Source organism: Diadema antillarum, unplaced genomic scaffold, assembly GCF_040938485.1.
Source record: "Diadema antillarum isolate AM-2024a unplaced genomic scaffold, OU_Dant_1.0 seq00000949_RagTag, whole genome shotgun sequence".
Taxonomy (NCBI): domain Eukaryota; kingdom Metazoa; phylum Echinodermata; class Echinoidea; order Diadematoida; family Diadematidae; genus Diadema; species Diadema antillarum.
The window spans coordinates 706,292-730,537 of record NW_027271797.1 but is presented as its reverse complement, the minus strand read 5'-3'; the positions used below and the strand labels follow the sequence as shown (position 1 = coordinate 730,537).

The window sequence follows — 24,246 nt, the reverse complement described above, 5'->3', positions numbered from 1 at the left end:
TTCATAAATTCCCCCAAAATTGTCGGATCACTACCAAAAGTTAATTGTTTGTTACTTGTGTCATTCTAAACCTTTCCTGCAAGTTTCATCCCAATCCGTTCACTACTTTTTGAGTTATTTTGCACACGGACAAACTACTAGTAACTAACAAACAAACGGTAACGAAAACATTACCTCCTCCCTTGGCGGAGGTAAAAAGGCTTCTATACTGGGAAAGTGGGCGTTTTTCAGCATGGGTGAAAAGGGTGGAAATGAGCTGTGTGGCGGAGGTCTGCGCTCTCCGAGTGCTTTTCTAGTTTGCTGAGTTTCTGCCTTTTTCTCTGTCTCCTTTAGGACATGGAAATGACTCAGCTGAAGGACGTAACATTCACAGTGAAGAAAGAGAAGCTGCTTGCCGTCGTGGGACCTGTCGGAGCTGGCAAGGTACTGAGTGTCTTACATCATGCCATCTCTTGCCAAGAGTGTCATGTAATACTTTGTTTGTGTTTACATATATTTTGTATATGTGTGATATAAGCCAGTTTGTAGTTCCACCTTGCGCATATTAACCCGTTGAGGACGAGTCCCGAGTATACTCGGGCAGTTGTCTATGGGAAATACGTGTTGTAGCAAAATCAATCCGTCCTCAACGGGTTAAAGCAGGATAAAAGTTGTTTGTGGTAAACAGCTGGACATGTTGATGTTTAGTTTCACTTGAGATACTGGTAAGCATCTTTGATGTGATGATGATTCATGTACATTTGTAAGCCTTGTGATTCTTGAATTGTACCTGCCACTACATTCACCTGACAGCAACAAAGTGTTTGTTAAAATGCTAGTATTTGGCTATGAAAACAGGGGGGAAAAAAGTTTGTGAATGCATTCTATGCAAAACAATGAAATGGATGCTTCCTTATTAAAGGGTGATCACATGGGGGCATTGTTTCTTGAAAGTTGGCAGCTCCGACAAGTTGTCAGTCTCTAACAATTTTAGTAAAATCCTTGGTTTTGTTTGGCTGAGAAGCTCTGGCCACTGACTGTTACTATGGTAATTGTCAGAGACTGACAACTTCTCAGGACTGACAGCTGTCATGAAACGGTGCCCTGGTCTACACAAGTTCATTGTTTGTTTGAACGCAAATTCCATAAACTGAGTATTACAACAGGCAGGCTTGAGCATTGAGTCGCTGTGAAATTAAGTGAAGTGCCTAACAAACTGAGGGAAAAAATGGAATGTTGTTTTGGGAATGCACCCATGAGCTAGTTTAAACTGACTTCTTGAACATTGTTGCTGTTGCTTGCATTGTGTTATCTCTCTATTAAAATGGATATGTACGTAAACATGCCCATATTTGAATCAGTCTGACTTCAAGACTCTCAGTATGATTACAGTGACATCAGACTGGAAAGGTCTTGTTGGTGTCCTCCTACAATGGACACACACTTCACAGTGACTTTGAAGTCCAAGTTTGAAGTCACCATTGTACGATAGAAAGATAGAATCACACTCCACTCGTGTGTGTTTTGTCGGAATGGAAAAGCTCAGGTCTGGAACTTGAGACTAACAGAGGATATGATGCAGCGCCCAAGGAGAAGAAACATGTGTTGTGTCCCACTTCGTATTGCATAGATATATGAGATGTGATGTTTTACTTGTATGAAGCCCTCTGTCTCCAATATAAAACAAAGTAATTAAGGAAAAATAAGACAAACATTCCAGAAAAGACAGCACCTAACATTTGGAGCTGAACAAGGAAGTACATGTATCTCATTTAAATGGCTCACAAAATGAAGTTGGTACGTTGCATTCTGTTCAATTGCATAGGGTTGTGCACATGAGCAGTGACAATAGATTTTACTGGAATAAGAGTGGAAGATATGTATCTGTTACTTTCATAAGAAGTGTTTTTCCAAGTGCCACTCAACCAATGAGATCACTCCAGTAGTAACTGTTGCCCTGTAATGCTGAGCTTACTTTACCTGAAGCTCGTTGTGCAACTATAAAGTAAGCAATAAATGGTGCAACTTATTGGCAAACTACGGTTGCAGCCACAATTACAATCGTGTAGTTGGCCCTAATACAGTACATACAGTGAGCAATGTTTACATTTCTTCTTTGCTGAGCAAACAAGTCTTGATAAGAAGCTGTACTATGTTAGAGACAGCTTCAGAATGAAAAATCCTTGAAGTGTGTATGTCATAATTCATTTTTTTTTTCCCTACGCAATTTACCAGTGAATGACTTGCATTTCTACTCATACATTGTAAGTCTAACCTTTGTTCAAGTCTTTTGTATGTGAATGTATCCCGTATGTCAATGTGTAGTGCCACAATACAAGAATAAAAGAATTTAAATTTGAATATTGCCACAAAACGGGATAGGACTTTCATAATTTTTTCTTTTTTCTGTCTTCTGTCACAAATTCTTGACCACAAGCATCTCCAGAGAAAGTCGAAAGGATTGTGTTAAGTTGGCCGTCCTCATGTATACAAGTTTGATTTTTAGGTTGAAACAAACCAGTAAAGAAGACTTCTCATAGTGTTGTTCAAGATGTAAGGGAGCTCAGTGAGATATATTCTGGCATCATTCATGTATACAATGTAATTATCGCATGATGATTATACAGTGCACTTCCGTTACAACGAACACGGTTATAACGAAATTTCGTTATAACGAAGTAAAACTTCTGATCCCAAAATTATCGGCATTAAAGTCTATGGTACAAAATTCGGTTATAACGAACATGGTTATAGCAAAATTTTTGTTATAACGAAGTCTTTTCCAAGCACCACTGACAAAGAAAAACAAAAGAAATGTGCTTCGTTATCACGAAATGTGGATGGCTTCCAAAAATACGTAGCAGAACAAGCATTTATAGCATCTCTGCATGGGCGAACGCGTCCCATCACTTTGTGTTTGCTCCGTGTGTAACGCAGTTTCCGAGGGGAACTTGCGTTATTGTAATACAATAATCTGAAATTGAATAACTGTTTGTTTTATTGTTCACAAAGCTTTCCAGTGTATGATGAGTATTCAACAAACAGAATATAGGATATCCGTGGCTTCCTTGTTTTCGTTATATATTGTATTTGTTCGGTTACAACGAAATTTCGTTATAACGAAAGAAAACTGTCGGTCCCGAGCATTTCGTTATAACGGGAGTGCACTGTATGTAGATTTTGATTAGAATCAGAGCTGAAGAAATGACTATAAGACAAGTCTCGAAACTGTGCTTGACATGATTTTTCACGAGCACACCCAGTCGAATGGAGAGGATTACCTGACTGTTGTCTTCATGAAGTTAGGTAAATGTTTGTGGTAGCATTAAGTAAATCAACTTTATACTCCCCCATAAATCAGTGGAGAGTTGTTATACATTTTCAGGGTTAGTTATGGAAGTCTCTACCATTGTCACTGATTGTCAGAGCCGTATAGAAAGGTAGAAAAAGATAGAAAGAAAGATTGACCTCCAGTACCATGTATACAATGAAGATTTCTTGTTTTATAGACTTTCTTTACTTTGTTTGGGACCCCTCAAACAATCAGTTTAGAGCTGCCAAGTCTTTTGTGATTCTGCAGGAAGCTTGCTGGAAACATACATGTCTTTTCACATGGGATAAGGCAGATATAGAACATTCCCTGATTAGGGAATTATTTTACTTTGCCTATTGAGATGCACATAACACACTGGAATCTATCTGATTGATCCTCGGAATCTCTATGACACTGTGATGTAGGAATGTTGGCATTCGAAGTGACAGTTGTGTTTTGTAAGCCCTGCAGAGTTGTGCCAATGAGCTGCATCCATTTGTACATATCTTATACTGTGTCACTGGATTTTGAGCTTGAACATGACTCTATTCAGTACACAGACAAATACAGTATATGTACAAAACTCACAATAGCCTTTTGCAATTTGTGTGATAAAGTAAGGTAGCGTTTATTAGCTCCTTTTCTCAGCAGAAACAGGTTTTCCAAACAGCTTTCAAGGAATTTTTACGAGTTGATAAATGCAAAGCTGTTTTGAAAGCCCTTTCAGAAAGCCTTTTCGAAAGGGTGCGTTTATCAACTCTCCCTTTCGGAAAGCCTTTTCGAAAGGGTGCATTTATCAACTCTCCTTTTCTCGGCAGAAACAGGTTTTCCAAACAGCTTTCAAGGAATTTTTCACGAGTTGATATTCAAACGCAAAGCTGTTTTGAAAGCCCTTTCAGAAAGTCTTTTCGAAAGCCACAAATTTGTGGCTTTCCAAACAGGTTTCCTAAACAGGTTTTCAGAAACCTGTTTGTAAAAGCCTTTTGAAGTTGATAAACGCAAAGCTGTTTTGAGACGGCTTTGTAGTATTGTACTGCAGTTACGAACAATGCACGCCTTATGTGACCTCTTCTCCTTGGGTCGAATTGCGCAATGCAGCTGGGCATTGACAGGCCAGTTATCGTGTTCGCGAAGAGTTGATAAACGCAACTATTTTGGAAGCCGTTTCTTAAGGGCTTTGGAAAGGGCTTTGGAAATGGCTTTTGAAAGCCATTTAAACAAGGGAAAGTTGATAAACGCAGCCAAAGTCTCATGCCTCCACTCAGAAATATTTGAAGTATGTGCTAAACTGGAGCTGCCTCACAGATAGGAAGACAATTGATTCATGTGGCATTGCATCATGACTCGTCACTCTCAAGGAAGATATGTCTTTATGATGGCAATTGCTTTTCGCCATCCCTTCTTAGGAAACAAGCGGCACATTAATACAGTATAGTACAGGGCTTTGGAAAGGGTTTTGGAAAGATCTTTGGAAAGGGCTTTGGAAAGGGCTTTGGAAAGCCGTTTAAACAGGGGGAAGTTGATAAACGCAGCCTAAGATGGAGCTTACAAAGCTGTTCTCAATCTTATGATTCAGAAGGATATCGGACATGTTTTTGAAGGTTGAAATCAATTTCTGTGTGTTTTGGTTCTTCTTCCCCCCCCCCCCCACTTCCAGTCCTCCCTGTTAATGGCAGTCTTGAAGGAGCTGCCGGCACTGAGTGGGTCTATTAAGACCCAGGGGCGCATCGCCTACGCCTCCCAGCAGCCCTGGGTGTTTGGAGGCACCGTGAGGGACAACATCACGTTTGGGAGGGACCACGTGGAGCGGAAGTACCGCAGCATCATTAGGGTCTGTGCCCTCACAACGGTAAGCACGTTGACCCTGTCTTAACCCCCATTCTTGTTTATCCTTCAAGATATGATAGGGTGTAATAAGATCAGATGCCCTGTGCAAGCAGAGGCTATAGATGTGAAGGGTTGTCCAAACGTAGCTCTTTGTTTGAAAGTTCTTGCTAATCCCACAGGAGGATAGTCATTGATGTGTAAATAAGTACATTGTACTGTAGTTAGACCAGCTTTAACCCTTCTTATGCCTTGAGTGCTGATTGGCACAGAAAACCCTTTTTAGCATTGCACACACTGTCAGAACACCTGGCACAGAGGAGATTATATCATCAGAATATGTGTTCTTGGTGATGCATACATGTGATGTGTAGTAGTGACTTTACTTTGTAGATTCCTTTCAGCTTTGTAATAATGCTTTCAAAGATGATTAGATGCAATGAATTAGATGTTACAAGTTCCAATTTTTGAAAAGTCTCAATACAGGAGAAATTCCAGAAATAGACAGCCAGTTCAGATTTCCAAGATCAATTTTCACCAAACTGACAAACGGCCTGGTAGGCTGTAAGTATCAATTCACAACACTTTACCTGCCTGCTGTTTAAGTGAGAATTTTGTGTAAAACTCGCCCAGTCACACAACAGTTAACTCTCCATCATCAAGCATAAATGCAATGCCTAGTGGTTGATTCAAGGCTCATTCACTCTGAGAGTGCCATCAACGTCCATTTTTTGTCTGTGGCCCAGGACATCAAGCAACTGCCCGATGGGGACATGACTATGGTAGGCGAGAGGGGCGTGACCCTCAGCGGAGGTCAGAAGGCCAGGATCAACTTGGCCAGGGCCCTCTACGATGACGCGGACATATACCTTCTTGATGACCCTCTCAGCGCTGTGGACAGTGAGGTCAGCAGACACATATTTGAGAAGTAAGTCGGACTCAGGGAAGTGCAGTCTCGCTGACCCTCACCAATCAGTGATTGCTGATTGGCACATCCGCTGTGGCTGGCTTGATTTTCTTCTCTAATTAGTAGACCTACAGCTGTCCTAGCTGTCCTTACAATGAATACAGGCTATGTGAATAGTAGGTCGTACATGTCTTTCACTGAACATACTGAACTTACTTAAAGGAGAAGTCTGGACGATTTTGATTAAATTTCACCATAATCTACATAAATCAAGGACCAAGATGACTAAGTTTCATTAAAAAATACCCTCCCAACTCGTCACAATCGATTTTTAGCATCACTAATTTTGAATCGTAACTGTTCAATTTCTGTACGCCGGCTAGAAAGATCACGTGACGGCGTGACGTATTAGCCCCACATTGCTCAACGGCAATACGGGTTGAGCAAGCGGTAGCGTACCGCGTGGTTCCGGCCATGCAGCGGATCTGCGGATGCACGCGGCATGAGCATGATCTATGTTATTGCTTCACTTCGCACGCGAAAATGCCAATGTGTCAAGCGTTTGGCCAGAAGAAGAGTTTCTTTGCCATTCCGAACCCAGAAAATGAGAAGGAAAGGTGCGCCAGATGGCTCTCCAATATTAGAAGTGACAAGTTTGACGTCAAAACTTACAAATAGGCCTACTACTCGATGCAGCCTCATCATACTCCCCACCGGCGGCGGTACTATGATGAAGCTGGCGTTTCTTCCGCAGTTCAAAGTTATACAGTCGTAATTTACCACCGTCAGACATACTCAACAGTCTCGGACAACAAGAGAGGCAATAATTCTGAAATTGACAGACTGAACTCAGGTTGTTCACACTCAGAACGATCGCGGATTGTGATAGCATTTGGCAGCAGCAGACGTACTTCTGTAAATGTATGCCTGATCACTGCACTCTGATGGCAACAATATACATAGCCAATGAATGTACATGTAAATGATGGATTGGATACAAATAAGTACGGCAATATTACAATACATATAATATTTCAATAAAATGAAAATGTTGTAAAATTGCGACTATTTTACATTAATCTTTGACGGATTTTAAATATATATATATTGAAGATGATTTGAATAAAGGAATACAGTGTTTGGCAACACTACTCCGTAAACGGTGTACGGACTCCTGCGGTAGCGCCAACTACAAAATTGTAGGCAGCCCTTGGCAAGCATGCAGATACCGCGCCGCAATCAGCAGTGCAATGGAAGATCGATGCGTAGCTGGGCTGTGCTTGCGGTGCTCTCAGCTGAGGAAACTGAGCCTGATACGTCACGCGCAATGCATCCTGGGACAGATAGTACGCAGGGCTGCTCGCGACGGATTCGAACACGAAGAATTACCTTAATTTTTCAAAAAATCATTGTGAATGTATCTGATGGTCTTTTCTCATTGGTAAAAAGTAATAGGTTCATGAAATATTGTTCTTTACACGGGAAACGGCTGATAATCGTCCGAACTTCCCCTTTAAGTGCCGTACATCCATCTTGGTAGTGTACCAAAGTAGATTGTAGTGCAGCAAGGGTGAGGGGGCTATTCACCATTAGTAACCCTAGAATGACTGTAACTCTGTTTTAAAACTGTTGAGTGATGTTGCATACACTGCTGTTGGAGGGAGATTATTCCAATCTTGGATGACCCTCTGGCTGAATGAGTACTTATCTAATGTCAGCTCTCATATGTTGCTTCTGAATTTTGAGTTAGTGTCCTCTTGTGCTCTGGTGTGTAGCAATTTGGAAGCTTGCTGTTGGGTTGATTTTGTATATGTTGTTGAAGATTCTGTAAACTTGAATTACAATGTAGGTCTGCTCTCCTGTGTCTATCATTCGTCTAGTGTAGTGAGGTGGAGTTTCTTGAGGCTTTTTTCATATGGGAGGTGTCTAATACTTGAGATTAAGTTTGGTAGTCTCCCAAACTGTGTGCTAGTGAATAGAAAATTTGTTGTCATATCAATCCCAAGAGTACTACTCTGACCTCCAAATCAGTCTGTTAAAACATTTACCTTGATAACCCTTTGTACACTAGGTTTAGGGCTTGCTGCTTGTTCCCCCCCCCCCTCCCCTTCACTGATACTGTTGCTATTTCACTCTTTTCCTATTTACCCTTGTGTTGTTCCTGATCTTGTTTGATGTTGCCTCCCTATTCATCTTTATCCCTCACAGGTTGCCCCCTTTTGATCCTTGGGATTATCTCTGGCCCACCTCATTTTATTTTCCTTTTGTCTGCCCACCCCATGTGCTGTAATACCCCTTCTATACCTGTTTAGCTTCCTGCATTTGACTTCTAACCCACCCCTTTTGTTTTCATTGTTCTGTGTCCCTAGTCCTCCTCAGACTGTGCTTGTTGTCTCTAACCCATTATTGCCTCTGATGAAGATTCTATTGCCCAAGATCAAAAGCTCAAGCCCCTTTGACTTCAAAATGTCTACCTAAATAGGATGCCAGACTTACAGTCGGGTTTGAAGGGAATCAACTGAACTTCCAATGAAAAAAGCTTTGAAAAAAATCATTTGATATGATATTACTTATTCTGCATGACTGCTATTGATGGTCATCATTATAGACTGGCATGATATTATAATTTTTTTTTTTATTGCGAAAATAATTTTTTTCCCTCACGTTTCTGCAAGAAAGTCGCAGAGCATAGTCATTAATTGTGTGTTCACAGGGTTGAAAAATGTGTGTTTTCCAGTGCTGCAGCACCTTCTACGATCAGTACTGTCACACTTGGTTGATAAGAGAGCACAAACTTGGTACCGGTATCAAGAGAGACAAGGAAGGCAAGAAAATGATGTGATCATCTTGCATGGATCCTGTATAGCCACTTTATCGTCTATTTATCTACAGTTATGTTTTTATCATAGCTGCATATAACCCCGGGTATCTGAGATGGGGTGACTATTGTCCCATTTCAGGTGTGATGGCAGTGGGCAGACTGGGTTCTTCTTAAAAGCCCTAACTGTGTTTTTGTTCCCTAATTGACTCCTAGGCTGCAGTACTTTCTTTGTGGGATGTCTATCCATGAATAGAGATCACCTAATCCCCCTAATCCCTATTGTACCACCATTGTCTTCCTTTTGGACCGAGGCACCCTGCTATACACCTAAGTGGACTTGAAGAGTTTGTTCGCAAAAACCGATAAGTCCATATTTGCCAAATGGAGATATTTGCGATTAAAGGTCAAGAAAAATAAAGAGAAAAATAAGAAAATTTTTGCTTCTTTTGACCATAACTTCAAAAATATACCATTATATGTAGTGACCTATATACCATTTAAAAGGTGTTATTTTGTACTTTATGACAGAGACCATGCTTCAAAATCTTCAAAAATGGACTTATTGGTTTTTGCAAACAAACTCTTCACTTGATAACTTTACAACTAGGTCAGGTTTGAATGGATCACTGAATGTTGATGACCAAGCCTGGGCACATCTTTCTTTTCTTTTTCCTAAAGATGTATCATGGAGTATCTGGCTGACAAGCCACGCATCCTGGTGACCCATCAGCTTCAGTTCCTCAGTGCTGCAGATCAGATTCTCGTTCTCAAGGAGGTGAGTGGAAGAAGGCTGTGCGGCCGTAATCTGGCAGAACTCCCTAAGTCGATTTTGGTCGATTTTCAGGTTTTGAGTGTTTTGTGTGTTTTTTCTCATGCTCTTTCAAGTGGGCCAAAAAATAAGTTGTGAATCGGTACAGAAAATTATTTTTAGAAAGTAATTTTGGCAAAATTCCTGAGGAGAGAGGGCGATTAATCTGGCAGAACTGCGTAAGTCGAGATTCGAAATGAATTTTCCGATGTTAATCAGGCAGAAGTGCGTAAGTCGACTTACGACAACGCTTCGACCAAGGTGTTCCTGCATCCCGCACGGACATGGTATATCTTAACACGCGCGTGCGCGACCTTGGTAGTGACGAACGCGCTGCGCGTTCAGGCTAGCAGTGCCTAGCTAGCTAGCTACGTCGCGACGTGCTACGTGTTGTACACGACGACAGTCACGCTATTTAAGCAATAACCCTCGTTACTCTTGGGGGAAATTGCCACTTTCTTTCCCTTCATAGACTGGCAGGCTTCAAAACAGGTCAATATGCGGTATGCCTTACTATTAAGTTTTGCTACAATCTAGTGTTTTTTAAGCCTAGAGCATTTCTAGATCTAACAAACGTTATAGTTTGCATCTTATCTGACATCACGCTCCAGTCAACTTGAGGCCTAGGCCTACTTAATGCTGCTGCAGAACTGCAGTGAAATCAACGTACTGTGCGGTAGCGTAGGTCACGCGAACAATAATATCTGTAATCCATTGACCATAGCTTCTTATTTTGTTTTTCATTGTAATAAGCGGTTAGTGGGCTTGGATCTATGGGATTGATCTGGAGAAGTTCAATGAATATCTGGGATACCGTCCATAACGATGGCATTTTCGATCCAATCCTACAGACGTCAGAAATTGACCAATACTAACACTTTTACAGTTTACTTTTTAATACAGGTACCGTACCGGTACTCTCGTCTCAGTAGAGTTGTACAGTAGGGGCCTACTAGACTACTAGGGCCTACCGTTACTTAACTTAGGCTGAATCGCCGGTTATTCTGTCTTTACTCAGTTTTCTATTTTTCTAGATTTGATTCGGCCAGACATTCTTGAAGTCTGTAATATGAAGAATCTAGAATCTACAGGTTAAACGCTAAATTATAAACATTTAGCCCTAGAAATAGATCTAAAACTTAGATTTAGATCTGTGTTCTATGCATTATTAATACTAGACATTATAGGCTATAGACTTTATAGACTTACCGTTAGTCATAGATAGGCAGGTTAGGCTTTACGTTGTTCTTAGATCTACTATAACATCAGTACCTTCTAGGCCTAGATCCCCAATAAACAGTCTAGCTGTAGATTTAGCCCCTACGTGGATATAGAGTCTAGATCTAGAGTCTAGACTAGAAAATCTAGAAACTAATTTTCATTGATCTACTAGTCTGTTATAATGACGCCCCAAAATAGACGTCTGGATGTTACATAGACCTAGACAATCGAGTAGACAGAGTTCGAGAGTTCTCGTACGTTTTTAATAGGCCTGCGTAGTAAGATAGTAACGGTTAGAACACTACTACCCTAACGATAGTACTGTAGTGACAATAAGGAATACGGTAAGAGTCGACACAAACGAGAACTAGGGTCTATTTTTTTATTTTCTAATAAAGCTGTAAATAAACTTTTAGTCAGGCCTAGCTCCTAGTATTCTTTAGTTTAAATAGAGTTTAGGCCTTCAGCCAAAAGGGTCTAGGCTTACTCTTACTTTGGGCATAGAGTAGGAATACTAGGATAATGTGAGATCAGTAGGCCTATCGTATGCAGATTCCTACGTACCGCTCTACTAGTCTCTAGATGTCTAGTGTATCGTTAGGCCTGAATAGACTACGGTCTAGGCGGTCTATGTACAGTGTAGTACCTGTAGTCTTGATGAACAATATAGCTTAACATCTAGAACCTAGTCTAATATTATTCTTTTAATCTTAATCCAAATGCAATGCTTCATGAGATCGACAATATAACCCAAGCAGCAGCCAGGCTTTTGATGTTGCAGTACTTCTTGTGCCGCTAAATAATACTGAAACATGAACACAGACTGACAACATTTGGGGAAAGCAAGTTATTTTCCACATACAAATGAATGGATAAAATGAAATTAAATGTGAATCAATAATGATGACTTTATACAATACAAATATTTCAAAAAAATTGTACTCGATCTAAAATATTCATTGTTTTGACACTGCATCCGCTGAATAGTAAGAGGGTGGATGGTAAAATACGATAGACAACCCGCAGAAAATAGACTGAGATACGTAGTTCTGGTTGATAAACCACGTGTTTATCAGCCAGAACTGCGTATCTCTAGGAGATACGCAGTTCTGGCTGATAAGCACGTGGTTGACGACGAAAAGAGATACGTAGTTCTGCCTGATGAAACACGTGCTTATCAGGCAGAACTGCCCCCCCCCCCGCATGGCCAAAAACATACGCAGTTCTGGCTGATCAACCCGGGCACGTGACCAGAGATACGCAGTTCTTCCAGATTACGATCGCAAAAATTTGGCGACGATTAATCTGGCAGAACTGCGTAAGTTTTTAAAATTGGTTATTTTTACTACTTAAAAAGGTCAAATTGTCATTTTTTTGCTGGAAATAAATTCTTTAGACCAATTATGACCGAGAAAAGAGGAAAAATGCAACTCATCGTATCTCAGTTTAGAAAGGTGTAACATTGAATCTTTAAACCCGATTTCTGGCGTAATGTGTTAAAGGAGATACGCAGTTCTGCCAGATTACGGCCGTGTGATAATGAGATTTATACAAAACCTTTTTTAGAATGTGGTAGCTGTCCGATTCGTTGATTGCCCATCATGTGACATTTAGTGAAAAGTTCCATCGCACGCTGTGGCTGTCAGCCTTGCAATTTTGTTTGAGCAAAAATGGATAGCACATGGCTGACGTCGCCCATTTCCATTGACTCCCGTGTTAAACTCACGATTGACTCGAAGTTTTAGTTCCATGGCACGGCTCTGATGTCACAATAAACAAACATTTGCCGCGCGCACTCAGCAATTACAAGCACGCTTACTAGCGCGTACTGTTGTCACTCATTTTTGTAAACAACTTCAACCGATCAGCTTCGCATACATACGTACACGGTGACTGTGACTGTGCGGCTACTCATTCGTCTTTCACGGAAAATGGTTGCCATTTCTTTGCTAAATTCAAGAATCTGTGCAGACGACATCTGTTGACATTCGAGGTGTCGCATAAAACAAATGTGACCCGTTACAACAAAAAGGTCCTAAAGTCGCGCACGGTCGAAGCTGTGAAAATCGAGATTGAAGTCAGAGCATTAAAATTGGTCAAAACTTACGATTTTCTGATTTTGATATATTATTGGAGTCTAACATGTCTTCTATCATCTGTCGAAATTTTGAAGCAAAATGATCAAAGGAAATACCCAAAAATAGCGTTTTTCTGAGCCATGTTTTTTGGCGTTTCAACGAAGCAGAAACTGGTTCGAAAATTTGGATTGAGCGCCACAGATAGGTTCCGCCCCTAACAACGACCAGAGTGATCTCATTGGTCAGTTTGCTGCTTGCTGCTAACCGAAGCGTGAAGCTCGCACACTGCCCAGTCGACTGGTGCGTGCGTGCGGGGTGCGCTATGCTCAGCCACTTCTCACATCCTGGTCACTGATTGGTTGGTGAGGAGACCGCCGACGCTGATGTGCTTGAATGAACTCTTCGGGGTTTGCTAGGGCTTACCTTCTATTGTCCAGAGGTGAAAACTGACTTGCGTGTCCCTTGATCGCGATTACGTCGAAAGGAAGACTTTTAGGGCGCTTTTCTCGAAACAGTGATTTTCCAGACGTCTCGACATGCTCTCTTTTAAACATCGATATCTCCGCAGCCGATTATTTTTATAAAATGTGTTATATATCAATTTAAAGCAGAAAGATTAGGGGATTATATCATGCAATTTTCAAATTATCGACCTCGCCCGACTTTAGTATCATTTTGTTGTAGCGGGTCACAAATAGTGTATGGTCTTTACTCGTGCAATGAAGCAAGATTTCGCATTCGAATAGAGCGCCTCTATCGTTCACCTCGTGCGAAATCTTGTACCATCGCACTCGTGACCATTCGCTATTTGTATATACACCTGTAGTTGAACTCTTTGCATGCCATGGTGTAACCCCACCCCCCCCCCCCCACCCCCCACCCCCGACTGTGTAAGGCCTAAACTTTATTCTGAGACCGCAATGCATGAACACTTTTTGAAAACATTGTTTTTCAAAACCATGTAACTTTTTATAGAAGCAGTAATGCTGGAAATGCACTAATTCAGTGTAAAAAAAAATTGTGAAAGGAATTGCAGGCTTTGCTGTGATGTAAATTTCATAACACAACTACCTGTATGGTTTGGACGCTTTCAACAAACTCTGGTACATGTACACTGTATATTGCAATTTATCAGGTGGTGTGTAAGTGATTTGAGCAAAATTATCAAAGTTGGCAAGCCCATTTATAAACTGAGTTCGGTGTGTGAATGTGGAACACAAGAGTAAAAGGAATTGTGTGTCCCAGTGCTGGTGAGCATGGAAGTACACAAGTGTATTTCACATCATGGAAATGGGAGGGTTTTCAATGGTCATTTGGAAAGCAGGGAGTCACATGTCCATATCACACTGCATGATTTAGCGTATCGTTTCTGTACTAGAATTGTGAAAACTCCTCCTGTGTATGGAAACTGGCACAGCCTAGACCTCCCTCCTGTACTGATGTGCTGGTGTGAATTCTTTACTTTGTAAGGTTTAGTGCATTAGATGGGGTGTCCACACATGTACACCACATGAAGCAAAATAATATTTGTCATATTTGGCACAATTATGATGTGCAAAATCGAACATTATATGAGTAAAAATTGACATAGCTTATTTGTTACAAGGAAGATTTCATTTTAAGTTTGATTTGTACTGTACAAGTACATGAATTTCAGTATTGAGAGCATGCATAGCAATTGGTTAAATTCTTTGATTTCTTCGTTATGTGTCTTGCATCTCCCAGCAGTTCCAAAAGCTTCACACATCTATCGTATCATATCCAAACTTGTATGTTTGTTGTAATGGGAAATACACCTAGTATTTGAGTAGTGTGATAGGCTAGATATTCAGAACGTTCAAGTGTGTCTCATTGTGCGGCAATTTCTCTTTCATATATCCCATAATAAATCTGGTATGTAATCTCGGTTAGAACCTCAAGTTAGTCTTTCATTCCTGTTGCCATGGTCTTTTAAAGGGTCACATGGAGGCCGTGGGAACCCTGAGCGAGCTGCATGAGAAAGGGGTGGAGTTCTCCCGTCTGATGCAGCAGCCGGAAACCGAGGACTCCGACTCCGACGACGAGGCTGACACCAGCGATGTTCCGCTGGCCAGGGTCGCCTCGGGGTCATTCAAGAGATCATCTTCTTCTCACAGGAGCAGCACTAAGGAGAAGGTGAGGCATGGCCTGTAATCTACACTGTAGGCAGAGGATGCAGCTATGGTCTTAACTGTCACGCTAAACATCTGATGCGGCGAGACTATTGTCTTTGCTAAGTGATACGTCTGATGCGGCAAGACTGCATTTGTATGAACAGTGGATTTGCATGAAAAACTACCTCCGAGTCATAGTCGATAATAAGGAAAAAAAAACATGTGAAAGCAAGGTGAGTGGATATAGGCTGCGGATGCTTCCACTGTCTAGAGTCTTGCTGCATCAGACGTTTCTCTATATCAAAGATAATACATGTAGTCTTGCCGCATCAGATGTTTAGCGTAACAGCAAAGACAATACAATTATGTAGCTGCATCCTCCGCCTAGATTATAGGCTAGGTGAGGCCAAGATAGGGAAGAGAGAGAGTTTTTTTTTGGGGGGGGGGGCGGGGGGAGGAAAGGGGTCACTGACCTAAATATGGGAGGGGCAAGTATTTGTATAATGTGAAAATGGACATTTTTGCGTGTTGAAATTTTTGTGCATTTGCACTACCAGAATCTAGCATGAAAATAAAAGTGTGTATATATTTTTGCTTGTCCTATGTACTGCTATACAATTGAATGTAATGTCCTGATTCTGAGGAATGAAAAACACACAAATTTCATCTTACCAAGCCTAGTGTGAAAAATTACATCAAGTAGTACATTAACCGACAACAACACTATCAGTCTGTTTTCATTTGATCAGCACAATGCACCTAGGCTAGAGCCATTGATGTGAATGTAGCTTGTAAAAAGTTCTTTGTGTTCACACTCATCAGTGCCCCCCCCCCCCCCCCCCCTCCCCCTGTCATGGGACCAATATCAAATACTTAAATGGTGAATAGGAGAATGAACCACACTGGTATCACTTCTACTCAATTCATTAAAGGATGAGCTTATTTTGCTATAACATGCATTTCCCATAGACACCTGCCCGATTACACTCAAGACTAATCTTCAACAGGTAAAGTATGATTATGTAGAAGTTACATGCATCTGATAACATGTTACTAATTATGAAAGACGAATAGTTTTTTGTGTGGTTTTGTTTGGTTTTGTTTTTAGCAGTTTCCCCAAGCTGTACTGTGGTCTTCTGTATTTCTTCTGAAAAACAGGGGAGAATATTTCTTTTCTCTCCATTTATCCTATTTTAATCTTCCCCACCAGACAGAGAAATGAACCCGTTGTCAGGTTCTTGTGTTGTAAAGATGTTGCCTTATTTTATTTGCAAGGCCAAGACCAAGACCAGCAAACTGTTCAAAGACGAAGCAACGGTCAAGGGGGACATCACCTACGCCACATACCTCAAGTACTTCATCGCCGGGGGCAACACCTTTTCTCTCTTCTGGATGATGCTCTTCCTCTTTGGTGCCCAGGTACTACTAGCCTTGGATCTAGTCTTTTACATAATTTTTTATTACATTGGCTGTGAGCTTGATGATAAGTTTCCTTTTTGAAGTCTGACAAGTTTCTGCGATGGATTTTTCTGACTTTGCTTTGCCAGAGGCTAGTCAGTTCAATTCATTAACCCTGTCTGTGCCGGGGATAGTGTGTAAAAATCAAGGTTTCCGTGCCAATTGGAACTCAAAGTATACAAAGGGTTGATTATAATGAAAGGTTAGGCCACAAAATCTCAAAAGGAGAGAGATGTATTTTTTTGTGTGTGTATTGAAGAAGTCCTGCACACAAGCTATGTATGATGACAGTTATGCAAGCTTTCTTTATTTTGTCCAATTCTTTTGGTCCTCAACTCATACATGTATCTAATGCTGCATAATGAAAATTGATGTGTCCATCTGATCAATATGATTCTCCATTTGTTGGTTGTTCGTGCTTCATTGTCCTCAATTGTGCAATTTCTGTTGCCATGGAAACATAAATTTGATTGTTGTGTTACCTGACAGGTGATATATCTCATGGCGGACTACTGGCTAGGCTACTGGGCAGACACGGAAGAGGCCCGGGCAAATAACGTACCAGTGAGTTGTCCATTATGCCTAATTCATTGACAATTTTCTTTGGCCATTGGTCCATGTAGTTTTGACAATGAATGTTTTCATGGTCCATTATGCAGACAGCTCAGTCATGGCCTTTATCCATAACCAGTTTTGCTGAGAAAGAGAGAAATAGACTAAACCATATTTCTGTTAATTAATTCCATCCTTTCCTGCAAGCCACTTGATAGCAGAATTATCTTTGAAGTGTTCCTACACGTAGAGTCATGCATACGTTTCTTGCAATGTATACTGATTACACTGATCTCTAAAGTAACTATCCATTATGCATGTGAAGCATTCTTTATACATGTACCTTTATACATGTAATTGTTTGATTATCTCAGACTTTTGATTTGATTTGATTATTTCCGCATTAAAAACAAATCATAGAGGTACATATACATCTCGCGTGTAATGTGTCTCAGCTCTTCTGTGCTTGGGCACCTTCAAAAGGTCAAATATTCATTTCTTTGTTTTGGGGTTTGTTTTTCCTTTAAGGTTGATAACTACCCGATCTTTAAGAACGTAAACCTCACGACGGAGCAGTCGGCTGGCGTTTACGGCGGTCTGATTGGTGGGATGATGTTCTTCGGCATCATCCGCGCTTTCATCACGTTCCGCATCATGATCAGAGCAGCGCGAAACCTCCACAACCTCATGTTTGCCAGTGTGACGAGATCACCTGTTCTCTTTTTTGACACCACCCCAACTGGTGAGTGAGAAGCATACTGTAAAATGAGGAATGTTTGCGTGCATTTTAATTTCGTAAATTTCGCTAGCGCCAAGATTCGCGAAATTAAAATGCACGTGAAAGTTCTTGTCTACACTATATGCATTGAATGCTAGTGGCAGTTCAGCTGTCGGCATCCACTTTGCGAAAATTTCATGCCGTGAATATATCATGATTTTATGTGCTCCTTTCCTACATCAGGAAATTGTGCCCCATGCCTTTACTTGTTACTTACTAGTTGAGATAATCCCAAATTGCAGCTCCGTTGAAGCTATACCGGGATGAACAGTCCCCGCTGTGTGTCAACAAGGGCGCAGAGGTGCCATAATCGTAACCCACATATTTACAATAAAAGTGGTTGAACCTGTGCGAGTAAAAATAAGGTTGGCTTCTTACAGAACATTGGAACCAGAAGAAGGCTGCATTGTGTTGATATGTCGGAGTGCAGCCTCTCTGAATTCTGTTGGGTTTGCAATGAATGTGCAATGAATTTGCAGTCGTTCATTTCATTTTGTATGTTGTTCTTTGCAGTGTGTATATTTTGCATCATGTCATGTCTTATTGAATATATGGGATGTACATATATTGGATGTAAATATGTAAAAAAGAATGTCAGGAAAAGTCTTATTTGTGTTTTTTTTTAACACAAAGCATGTATTTACTGCATGTGCCTCATAGCATCCTCTTAAAAACAAAAAATAGATATTCATCATGTGTTAACAACTGGTGCTTATGCCTAGCATAATTATGAAAGTGATCGGGGATGCTAATGTGAGCAAAGCCAAAATTTTTGCCATTTATTGATGTTCTTAATTTCTGAAGCTTGCTGGGAATAAAGTTCATAAATTGTGGATAAGTGAGTCCAAATCAGCAGTGAATTCCATCTGCACGAAGATACAGTCAAATCTTCTCTCCTGTAAGGAAATGTTGAATGGATTTGAACCATCAGCTTTACTAGGACAGATCTTTTAATTTGTATGAAAATGTATTATGTGTAGAATAATCATAATTATATTTCTTATATATTTTGTATAAAACTATATATAATATCTTTTTTTTTTTTGGGGGGGGGAACTGCATCCTACAACAATGTATGTTCATCATGAAAGTATGAAACACTTTCTTTACATGCGATGTGCCTCTCATATCTTCTTCTTTACTTTATATTGTTCCTAGGGAGGATCCAGAATCGTTTCACAAAGGACATTGGCATAATGGACGACCAGCTTCCTCTGACTTTCTTTGATTTCCTTCAGGTAAAGATTTGTGGAGTGCAAGTGATATACCCCGATGAGATATCCAGAAAATTTTGCTCAATTTCGACTGAAAGCTACCTATGATGTGTGTGTTTGCCATATTCACTGTGTTCATGCAGTTTATCTAATATTTTTGTTTGTTTGTTTGTTTGTTTGCTTGTTTGTGTGTTTGTGTGTTTGTTTGTTTGGTTGGTTGGTTGGTTGGTTTTTTTGTCATCCGAAAGAAGAAGATGTGATTTATCACTGTAAAGAGGGATTATATCTTTCTGGTGGTGTAGTTATGCATTCATACAACAGTACATGCATGTATTAATTATCTTTAATTTTTGAAATACAAATATTTGAAGTTGATGTATTATTTACTTCTGTGTGATCAATTGCATCATATGTTATCGTTTAAATCACATGTATCATAAATAGATGTGAAACCTTTTTTTTTTTCAGTCTTCTCTGGCACTAACCTAGGTATATTCATGTACATGTACATTGTATGTAAACATAATTATTATGTCACGATCAAAAAAATATGCTGAGTACCGTACAAAAATTGTTTTAGATGTTTGGGTTGGGGGGGGGGGGGGGGATGTGGAGGGAGTGAAGGGCTTGGCAGCCTCGTTTACCAGCACTCGATCAGGTCAGAGAGAAATATGTGAAAATATTTTGTTTTCTTGTTTTTGTTTTTGTGAATCTTCTCTGATACGCTGTTGTTGTTTTTGTTTTCCTCACAGATTTCTTTACAAATCATTGGCACTGTACTCATTACTGTAATCATCAGCTACTACACCATCATTGCAGCGGTACCCCTGTTTATCGTCTTGATTTTCCTGACTCGGTATGCCCTCCTGTCGACGACGGCTATCAAGAGACTGGATGGGACTGGTAACCATGCTCCTCCTCACACTTATCAACCATAATATGTTTTCAAGTACTAATATATATATCTCTCTCTCTCTCTTTGCTTCATCACTATGTTAAGTTTTAAACACACGTGTATAAGATTTTTCTTTTCTTTTCCAACAAGGTGTCTTACTGCAATTCATGTTCTCCATAAGATGTTAGATAATATGTATATATTTTTTTAATTTTCACATTTGCACATTCAAATTAGATTTCTAGTGTACTTGTTTGCTATATACTTGTACTTTATAAGTTAAAAAGAAGAAAAAGATTATTCATTGATGACTCATGTGCTTCGTTTGGTCTGTGATGACGATTAAGAAGTTACAAGAAGCACAAATTTGCTGGTCCATGTAGTGATGCCAGTGACATCATCTGCCTGTCATCAGTGTATTGTAAAGCAAGAAAAATATTTGCAGCATGAAATTTTCGTAAATTGAAGCTGGTGGCCTTTTTTGTTGCATGAAATTTTAGGGAATTGTCTCTGGCATCCAAATTATAGTGTACACAAACATTTTTGTGTGCATTTTAATTTTACGAATCTTGGCTCTTGCAAAATTTCTGACTTTAAAATGCATGTGAAAATTTCTGCAGGTATGAGTGCATGATTTTATCATCTTTCTTCCTATCAAAGCATTTTTGTCTCTTGGGTTAAAGAGAGAGGTTGTAAAGAATTCTTGCTTCGATACAAACTGAAGTGTTTTGATGATATTGTGAATTGCCGTTCCTTTTCTGTTTTGTCAGCGAGGAGCCCAGTATTCTCACACACCACCAGCTCCCTCCAGGGACTGTGGACCATCCGGGCCTACCAGAAGGAGAAGGACTTCGAGCACCAGTTCTACAACTACCAGGATCGGCATTCTGAGGCCTGGTTCATGTACATCGCCACCAACCGCTGGTTTGGCCTTCGCCTGGACCTCATCGTCGTCTGTTTCACAGCCACTGTAGCATTCAGCTGTGTGCCGCTGTCTGCAGGTAAGCACATTCTTTCTATTTTCTTTTTTTTATATCTTTACTCTTTATATACTTATATATTTCTCACTCCCTCTGTAAAGTATAGAAATAAAGCTAAAAGATGGAGCGTTTTGAAGCTATATATTTGCACATTAATACACATATATTAATGGGAATGAAAGAGCTCTTATGAAATTTAGTGTTGAGTCTTACATTCTAAAAGTTTTGATGGAATGACAGAAATTTTACTATCTATTCATCACAAGGCAATAGTTGCAATGTTGTATGAGACAAAGTTGTAGACATAAAGGCAGAACTGTTACTACATGAAGTGACTAATACCTCCTCATCAAAATTATTGCTGAGAAATTGATCTTTTTAAGATGCAGTACATTTGATTTTCATGTCGTCTGGACATTTATAGTAGATGATGTCTTTATTCACACACTGAAGTACAGCTTAGAGTGCATTTGATACAGCCTGGTTGTGAATAGGACTTATGGAAGGAATGACAGAATAACATATTAACATCATTTTATTCTGTATTAGGCTATGTTTCTTGGACATAAAGGTAAATCAGTGCAGTGTACCATACATACTTATGTGTTTTTTTGTTGTTTCATTTTGTTTTGGAGAAGGGTACAGTTGTATATGGTTTCATGGTGCAGATGTAAAGGTCATGCGAGGATTGTTGGAGACCCTTACTGTATTAAACCAAAATGCTTGCATTTATGCTCTGATCTAATCATACCCCCTTACCTGCCTTTTAGAAAGAGATGCTGAAGAGTAATGTCAAAAGTCACCAATTGTACTGCTTTTGGTTCAGTCTTAACCCGTTGAGGATGGACTGATTTTGCTACAAGACGCATTTCCCGTAGACACCTGCCCGAGTATACTCGGGACTCGTCCTCAACGGATTAAGTTTCTCCTCTGTGTGATTAATCAGAGCTCAACACTCCCCCTTTTGCCTCAGTTATCTTTCTCTTCCACTTCCTAAATCTCATCTTCCTGCTCCCCTTATGCTTCCTTCTCCTCCTTCTTCTCCTCCTTCTTGGCCTCCTCCTCCTCCTCCTCCTCCTCCTCTTCTTCTTCCTCTTCCTCCTCTTCTTCCTTTTCCTTCTCCTTCTCCTCCTCCTCCTTTTCTTTCTCCTCATCCTATTCTTCCTCTTCCTCCTCCTCTTCTTCCCTTTCCTCCTCTTCTCCCTCTTCCTCCTCCTCTTCATCCTCCTCCCCTCCTCCTCCTCCTTCTCCTCCTTCTCCTCCTCCTCCTCCTCCTTTTCTTTCTCCTCATCCTATTCTTCCTCTTCCTCTTCCTCCTCCTCTTCTTCCCTTTCCTCCTCTTCTCCCTCTTCCTCCTCCTCTTCCTCCTCCTCCTCCTTCTCCTCCTTCTTCTCCTCCTCCTCCTCCTCCTCCTCCTTTTCTTTCTCCTCATCCTATTCTTCCTCTTCCTCCTCCTCTTCTTCCCTTTCCTCCTCTTCTCCCTCTTCCTCCTCCTCTTCCTCCTCCTCCCCTCCTCCTCCTTCTTCTCCTCCTTCTCCTCCTTCTCCTCCTCCTTTTCTTTCTCCTCATCCTATTCTTCCTCTTCCTCTTCCTCCTCCTCTTCTTCCCTTTCCTCCTCTTCTCCCTCTTCCTTCTCCTCTTCCTCCTCCTCCCCTCCTCCTCCTCCTCCTCCTCCTTCTCCTCCTTCTCCTCCTCCTCCTTTTCCTCTTCATTTTCCTTCTCCTCCTCTCTTTTTATGTTCTTGCTTCTCTTCTTCATTTTCTCTCTCAAAGGTAATCATCTAACTCTGTAAAGCTTTGGGAGCTTTGTAGAATCTTGTGCTGCAAGAAAAAATGTTAAAAGATTCAATATTACTAAAATGGGGAAAAAGTAAACAAAATTACTTAGTACCGGTAAATGACATAGTGATGAATATTGTAAGGTGTTTACACATGTTATTGGTGATTGTTATTATTTCATTTGTTTTTGCCTTGTGTTAATAGTATTGGGTGCAGGCCAGGTAGCCCTAATGCTGACAAATTGTGTTGGTCTTGGGACAATATTCCAATTCTGTGTCAGGCAGAGTGCTTTGGTGGAAAACCAGGTATAATGTTTTGTAATTAGACTCTCAAATGTGCCTCTTCGTTCCATCAAACATACTGCACTGTTCATACACGCACACAAATAAGAAAATAGAAGAAACAAAACAAATAACAATTCTCGAAGCTTAGTCAACAAACATGCTTGTTCCATAGATTAGAAATAGAACATATCATGTGCATAATAGTTACAAGTGCCTTTATTGTTGTTTCATATTGTTTGATATTCACATGTGAAAATGTAAGATGTAAAGGATTATGTGATTCATCACAGTGTTCATCCACCATTTTACAGGCATTCCATTCTTTGGTTCTTTTTTTTTTTTTGGTAAACACATGAGTACAATCGTGTAATTCATTCTTTCATCAAGTATTTTTTTTGAAGATGAATATCATAAGGTGTTTGAGAGATGTTGATGGACTCATTTTGATAGTAGGGAATAGCTTTATTCACATATTCCTCACAAAGATTGCTGTGAGATGTAAACTCGATATCTACAAGATTGTGAAATCCTAATGGGTGCTATATGGGATCCAACCAGGGGATGTTACATAAAGCTGTTCTAAAGTTACGAACAACTTAAGAACGACTGGTGATCAGTTCTGATGTGCTATACTTATCAGGATTTCAATAATTCAGCACAAGAACTGATCACCAGTCACTCGTAAGTCGTTCATAACTTTACGAACAGCTTTATGAAACACCCCCAGGTTTCTAGAGGGCATGAGTTAAGACCAACATCTACCAGCAGGCTTCTTACAGGCTTGTTCACTTCTGGGAGCACTATGTTCAGGCAATACGAATGTTCTCTGTAGTGTGAAACTAATTGAAACTAGAAACCAGTATGAATTAGACTATCATGTAATTCTTTATAGCGTGCTAAAAACTTTTACTAGAATAATGATAATAAAGGATGGATAATTGAAAGAATGAATAATGAAATTATATAACAATATTGATAATAATATCAATGATAATAAATGAAAACATGAGAAACCATGGTAGTGAAATGAGATAAAACATACTAATGAAAGGCAATTGAATGAGCAGATCTGTTGTCCCACTGCAGGTACAGCTTGTATTTGATTTTCAAAAGTGAATTAAAGATTTTGTTTGCCTGAACCCGGGTGTAGTGAATATGTATACAATAAGAGGGCAGCATGTGGGCTCATACTGGCTGCATCGTGTAGTGATATACTGCTAGGGA

The 24,246-nt window shown here is 40.2% G+C and overlaps 1 protein-coding gene across 1 annotated transcript in view; it reads left to right on the top strand.

Annotated features, from left to right (window-relative positions):
• The window catches only part of LOC139741739 (ATP-binding cassette sub-family C member 4-like), a 77,952-nt gene that overhangs the window by 37,766 nt on the left and 15,940 nt on the right, over positions 1–24,246 (top strand). The window contains exons 11-22 of the mRNA XM_071652323.1: positions 334–423; positions 4,950–5,141; positions 5,863–6,044; positions 9,523–9,619; positions 14,908–15,105; positions 16,359–16,502; positions 17,031–17,105; positions 17,622–17,835; positions 19,030–19,109; positions 19,838–19,988; positions 20,751–20,981; positions 22,943–23,043. Coding sequence (XP_071508424.1) covers positions 334–423; positions 4,950–5,141; positions 5,863–6,044; positions 9,523–9,619; positions 14,908–15,105; positions 16,359–16,502; positions 17,031–17,105; positions 17,622–17,835; positions 19,030–19,109; positions 19,838–19,988; positions 20,751–20,981; positions 22,943–23,043 — 1,755 coding nt within the window. The remainder of the gene's footprint in view (positions 1–333; positions 424–4,949; positions 5,142–5,862; positions 6,045–9,522; positions 9,620–14,907; positions 15,106–16,358; positions 16,503–17,030; positions 17,106–17,621; positions 17,836–19,029; positions 19,110–19,837; positions 19,989–20,750; positions 20,982–22,942; positions 23,044–24,246) is intronic.